The 6,535-nt window shown below is 45.1% G+C and overlaps 1 protein-coding gene across 1 annotated transcript; it reads left to right on the plus strand.

Moving 5' to 3' along the window:
• Positions 1 to 4,919: 4,919 nt before the first annotated feature.
• LOC127336906 (protein FD) lies at positions 4,920 to 6,063 on the plus strand. The gene is made up of 2 exons (XM_051363771.2): positions 4,920 to 5,582; positions 5,674 to 6,063. Exons 1-2 carry the CDS (start codon positions 5,061 to 5,063, stop codon positions 5,746 to 5,748), a joined length of 597 nt encoding a protein of 198 aa, XP_051219731.1. The 5' UTR covers positions 4,920 to 5,060; the 3' UTR covers positions 5,749 to 6,063.
• Positions 6,064 to 6,535: the final 472 nt, after the last annotated feature.

Here is a 6,535-nt window from a genome sequence, read left to right on the forward strand (position 1 = left end):
TGTCGAGTGGAAACAATGCGCATGATTTTCTGTGGACGATGATTGATTCGTTCTCTAAGGAAGATCAAGTTAAGTGTTTTATTACACTTTGGGCTATCTGACATGCAAAGAGTAAAACAATACATGATGATATATATACCAGGGCCCTTTATCCATGTTTGTGTTCGTGCAAAATTTTCTCAAGGATTTGGAGAGCTCAACAACATGGAGGAAGAAGGCAATGCAGCAAAAACCGTTGGTGGTTTTGCCCCGGTGGATTGCACCGTCGACAAGGTTCTAAAAATGAACATTGCTGAAACAGTTGGTAAAAATCAGAACAAAGGGGCGGTGGTTGTGGCTTCAAGGGACGACGGACGCGTGTTCGTGTTCAGGGGAGCATATGCGGTTGTCTTTGATGGACGTAGTGACCCTGAGATACTAGAGGTACTGGCATGCCGAGAAGCATTGGCACTGGCATTCGATATAGTTGTGAAGAGGGTGCAGGTGGCAAACGACTTTCAATCTGTAGTCCGGAGTATGAAGGAAGGAACCCTAGGACAAAATTTTCAATATGTAGTCCGGAGTATGAAGGATGGAACCCTAGGGGCAATACACGCACATCATCCAGCAGTTTTAGATTGTAGAATTTTGCTTTGAACCAAGATCGTCGAACCATGAGTCGCATTGCGTGACGAAGTTTGCACTTAACAATAATGTAGGCCGTTTTGTTTGGCTTTTAGAACCATAGACGTAAACATTCCTGTACTCCGAGGTTTAAATAAGTTGAGGTGGCTGACACTCAAAAAAAAAAATACTACTTCCCATCATTTTACGATGAGCAGGACTGAGTAACAAGATTGTCGTGATACCCGCGAACCTTGTCGACGACGGCGCCTCCCGTCTTCCACGGCAAGGTGACCGAGAGGAAGCAGTTTCCCTTGCTGACCGACCTCGTGGTGTCCCTGCTCCGTTGCGCTTTCAAGATGGTCTGATCCTCCATCGCGAGGTCGACACGTGGTCTCCCTGCTCCGTTGGCAGGCACACGTCATGAGGGCAGTGATCGCAGAAAAGCCCCCTGCCACGTCAACATCAGTGCCTGCCTCTGCTGCTGACCTCTCTGTGTTGTACTGCTATCTGTGAGCTAGCGATTCATCGACCGCTGTGTGGCCCGGGAGCAAACACACGAAAACATGTCCTCCAGTCCTTGCATGTTTGTTTCAGTCCGACCAAATAAATGGAGCAGCCATCACGCGCGTATTCTGGAGTATGAAATTTAATCAGGCCGCACATATTCACTGGTGCCACGAATAATACAGTAATGTACAATGGCGACATAGTTTGAGGCTTGCTCCACCTCGATAGGCTTCAATTCGGTCTCTCGAGTGCTGATTTGTATTAGGCCTTTTATTCATTTTGTATACTTTTTGTGGATTGTGTGCGGCTATGTGCACCTTAATTATGCAAATTATGCAAATACCAGGTGTAAACTTAAATCTTTATCGGAAAAAAATGTACAACGGCGAGCTCGAGAGAGAACCGTAATGCAAAGAAAGGTGTATACATGGATGGACGCAACGTCTCAGCGAGGCGAGAGCAAGCAAGCAATGGTGGCCAGCTAGGCAAGTACATCTACTGCTACTAGCTAGTACTCCACTATTCAAAGCTAGCCAAACACGAACGACGACGCTGCACAGTCGTCAATGCTCTGCGACGTCTCTGCTCGCTTTGCTGAGGGAAGCGATTCTCTCTTGCTCGCTTCACGTCGGGCCATGGCCATACCCCTCCAGTCCTCCTCACAATAGCAAACATAGCTTGTACTCTACTGTAGCTACGGTGTACTATCTCGATATGGGGCTATTGTACTTGGCTGGCTAGCCTGAAGCAGCAAATCGATGGCCAATAAAGGATGCGTGACCTGTGAGCATGTATGCAGATCTCCACCCATCTTTTTCCCTAGATCTGCTATCTACCTAGCTACTCACGTGTAGTAGTAGTTTGTACGAGCAGTGTACACTATCTACTGTGCACGAGTGAGAGAGCAGAAATATTTATACACATATTTATCTTTCTATATCTGTACTGTGCCTGATATATATCTACATGCAAATGGAAATATGCAGCATGCCATATACTATCATGCATATTCAGCCGTTCAAGTTATTGGCCCCCCAGCAGCATCCACAGTCTCCACTGCAAGGTGAAATATGTTGCTTCTCCATATATGGTCCATACCAAAAAGCGCAATGCCCATATCCAATCACATTCACCAGCGCGTCCACCCTCCCTGCACTATGTTCATTTTCTTGCAATATGCAGATCGATGCTTCCTCAAAATTGCTAAATTTAGGCGGTTCCTACATATGGATGGATAAAGCACAATGTGTACCTAGCAATGCTCAATGAACGTGGTTACGTAGATCTGTGTATGTGAAAACAGATCTAGCAGAACGGCTCAGCTACGGTAATGACTATCTCACCTCCACGTTCAGACGAGTCTTACTTGGGCAAAGGCTAGTAGCATGGAATTCTTTAATTCACCGGTTAGAAGATATACAACTATCGACTGGACCGGACGAATTCAGATGGAATCTACATATAGATGGCACTTTCTCAGTAAAATCGTCATACAATGCGATCCTTCATTCTGATATACCAGTTGATAATAATAAAAAAAATTGGAGGATGAAAATACCATTAAAAATTAAAAATTTGGATGGTATCTTCGTCGAGGGGTTATCCTCACCAAAGATAATCTTGTTAAGCGAAATTGGCATGGGAGTACACGGTGTGTTTTCTGTCATCATGATGAAACTATTCAACACCTATTCTTCCAATGCTAAGTTGCGAGATCTATATGGTCGATCATCCAAGTAGCGTCTAGCTTGTATCCTTTGACTAGTGTAGCCAATGTATTTGGCAATTGGCTTCATGGTATTGATTCAATGTTTAAGTTGCTCCTTAGGGTGGGGACGCTATCAGTTATCTGGGCGCTTTGGCTATGTAGAAATGACAAGATTTTTAATGATAAAAATTGTTCAATTTTGCAGGTCATCTACAGATGTACAGGTATTCTCCGTTCGTGGTTACCTCTTCAGCGAGTGGAGAACCGAGAGCTGTTTACAGAGGTCTGTACACGGTTGGAGGCTACGGCGAGGGATACTTTTTCCCTACATGGGTGGCATAGTTTACGGATTACAGCACCACCCACGTCCTAGGCGTTATATGATTCATCGCTCCGATATGTATTTCGCCTTTTATTTTATCTGTTGACTCGAGACATATAAACAGTTGTGTGCATCCTGGTTATGCAGAGACTGGATGTAATTGTTTTCTCAAAGGTAATATACCATCCTTTATCGAAAAAAAAGCAGAACGGCTCATCGTTACCTCCCTGCCCAATTGGCATAATCAGTGGTATATCAGTGGTAGATATACCACTGGCTAATTTTGTAGAGTAAGTAATTAGAGTGAGCACATTTTTGTAAAACACATGATCTACAGTTGTATCCTTTGATATTAATATATTCCCTTTATCGAAAAAAACATGATCTACAGTTCTACACAAAGTTTAGAGGGACAGATATAAACATATTTTTGTGACTTCACTTAAATAAATCCTGGATGTTTTTAGCAATGAAGTGAATAATGGATGTTGTTTATCAATCTATAGCATGTGTTTTAGCAACATGATGTCTCTTGTACAGAACTGGCATTACATGTGGGACATCTTCGGCAAGCTAGGCAAAGCGCATTAGATAGACCTCCATCTCAAGCACTTCAGGAAAAATAACCGTTAGAAATGAGCCTCCTTTTTTTTGCAAAAAAAGAGCCTGGCATGAAGAGAAACATCGAACAAAGCACCTCATTCCGTTACCGGAAAAATCTATGGCTTTCATCTAGAAGCCTTAAAAACTTGGTATTAGCACATCTCTTAGAAAGAGTTATTTGTGATGAGTTGAGCGGTTTCACCTCTAGTGATGCGACATTGGGTTACGTTTCTTCGAAAGGGAATTTTGTACCAAGGTGAAATTAAGTTTGATTTTGGGAAATTTTGCAGGCTCCCAAATTTTATTACATCCCTGATATTTTTGGGCATGACAGGGATAACCCATTCATGTGTTAGTGAACAATTTTTTGGTTGTTGTGTTATGGTCGACATAAAACAAATGGGCATGTGTGAATAACATAATTTTCACTATTTAGGATCTTTTGTAATTTCACATGTTATGGAATCGTAGTCTTCACTGAGTGTGTCAAATATTATCACAATTTCCAAAGTGGGTAAAATGACACAAATAAACATGATCGAGTACAAGGTAGTCTAAGGGCATGCTTGATCGATAGGTATTTTAACCATGGCATACCATAAGTCAGACAATTTTAGTTTCCAACAAAAAACGTGGCAAGATTATTCCTTTTCTTGCAAATGGGCCCCATATGTGTCTGTTGCTAATGAAGTGTAGTAAAATTCTCTTATATGTGGCAAGGCGTCGTCTAGTTCTAGGCTGGGATCTAATTGATGTGGACTGTTTTGTTAAAATGTGTCAAATATTGGGTACTTTACGACACCAAGCAAATAGACTCTTTATACACACAAAGTACTATATGTGTGAAAAGAGTAACCAAGTGTTGAGTAATTGACTGTTCGTACGGGAAGGACGACTATAGTCGTGCGGTGTGCTGTTGACTGTTGAACAACAGTAGTACCGGTGTACCTAGTACCTAGGAGGCCGGTGAGTGTGCATGCTTTGTTTGTACCGAGTACCGACCCGGCCGGCCCCATCCTATACATATTTTTTCGAGATCGATTGCCCCATCCTATAATCTTACCACTAGTTACAATTTCTTTTTGTTGAGGGATAGTTACAATTATTCTTGCCCTGGGTCGTTTGCATATCCACCATGGACGGACACTCTATAAAGAGAGTGGCACACATGGAAGAGAGCTCTGGTAGCGTTACGCGTGCGCCTGCATAGCTACACACACTTCACTTCCGCTAGCTGGATCGTGTGAGTTGAGTTGGTTATCACCTATACTATTCCTCTTAGGTAGTGAAAGATTAGCTAGCTAGCTAGGATCGATGGAGGAGATGTGGAAGGATATCTCCACCCCGGCGGCGTTCCACTACCCCCTCCAGGACTCCCCTGCCGCCGCTTCCTACCGCGACCGCGCCGCCTACTTCCACCAGGACTACCTCCAGCCTCCCCGCACACCGCCGCCGCCCCATGCTCCTCATACGGCGCTCACCCTCCGCTCCCCCCTCGAGTTCACCTACCTCGGCTCCTCCGCTGTAGGTTCCGGACGCACAGCAGGACCGCCGTCCAACTCCACGAGCTCCGGCGACGACTCCCTGCACCTGCCCGTCGACCTCTTCGCCTTCTCCTTCCCCAGCAGCACCTGTAACAGCAGCAGGAGAGTTGCTCCTGTGCAGGCGTCGGCGGTGGGGAGCGGTGACCGGCGGCAGAAGAGGATGATCAAGAACCGCGAGTCCGCGGCTCGGTCGCGGGCGCGGAAGCAAGCCTACACCAACGAGCTGGAGCTGGAGCTGGCGCAGCTGCGCAGGGAGAACACCATGCTCATCAAGCGAGAGCAGGACCTCCACGTACGTAACATACATATGCTTACTTCGTTACTTCCTTACGCACGTACTCCTATCTGCTGGCTAAGTATATGTTTGCACACATGAAATGTAGGATCGTTTGGCGTTGGCGGCGCAGGCCCCCGACAGGTCTACTCTCCAGAGGTGCCGCTCAGCCCCAGCACCTTGAACCATCCATGATCCATCCAATGCAGAAGCGCGGCAGCTTCCACTTAATCATATATAGCAGAGGCGAGAGGGTACTGTGTAATATATTGCTAAGTGCAATTAACTCTCCCTTCAAACTAGCTAGATCACGTAGCTCTGGTGTGATGATCGACTATGTTTGTAATCCAGCTAGCTAGCTCTATCGTGAAATTAAGCAAGAGTAGTACTACCACTATGGTGTAATTTATCTAGCCGAGATGTCTCCTTAATTTTGAGGGTATCCAACAACTATCAATGGATTGAGCTGGGCAATGGAGATTCCATCACGTACGTGCAACTAACGGAGTGCAATAGTCTGAATGGATAATGACAAATCCGTGATAAGATTGATTTTCTACAGAGATCAGTGTCTGTCAGGCCAGACCGGGGATTCCATTTATCCATCTTTTTTCCTTTTTCTGGCGCTACCACCTTGATTGTTTGATTGTCCTAGCTAACAGCAGCAAGAAGTGGAATCCTATGTATATATGTCCCCACCCCCACCCATAGCCGCAAGCACACCTCTACCATTATGTCCGGTTAATGTTGTCAACTGTATGCTACATTGCTCCCTAATAATGCAACCAGGCATGTCGCTCCTCTTCCGGTTCCAATCTAGATGTATCCTGCCCTTCTTCCCCTGCATGTTTCTGCTAGGCAACATTTATGGACAGACATGCATCCTCTATCATGAACTGTCGACGGTAACATATGTTGGTGTATATTTCTACAACGGTCGATAGTGACCCCAAAAGGGCCAAACCCTGGCA

The sequence above is a fragment of the Lolium perenne genome, chromosome 2 (genome assembly GCF_019359855.2).
Source record: "Lolium perenne isolate Kyuss_39 chromosome 2, Kyuss_2.0, whole genome shotgun sequence".
Lineage (NCBI taxonomy): Eukaryota > Viridiplantae > Streptophyta > Magnoliopsida > Poales > Poaceae > Lolium > Lolium perenne.

Excerpts from the sequence above, each read along its gene's own strand:
- LOC127336906 (XM_051363771.2), top strand. The coding sequence starts at position 5,061 with ATGGAGGAGATGTGGAAGGATATCTCCACCCCGGCGGCGTTCCACTAC. Across the intron at positions 5,583-5,673 it reads AGCGAGAGCAGGACCTCCAC|GATCGTTTGGCGTTGGCGGC; the intron begins GTACGTAACATA and ends CATGAAATGTAG.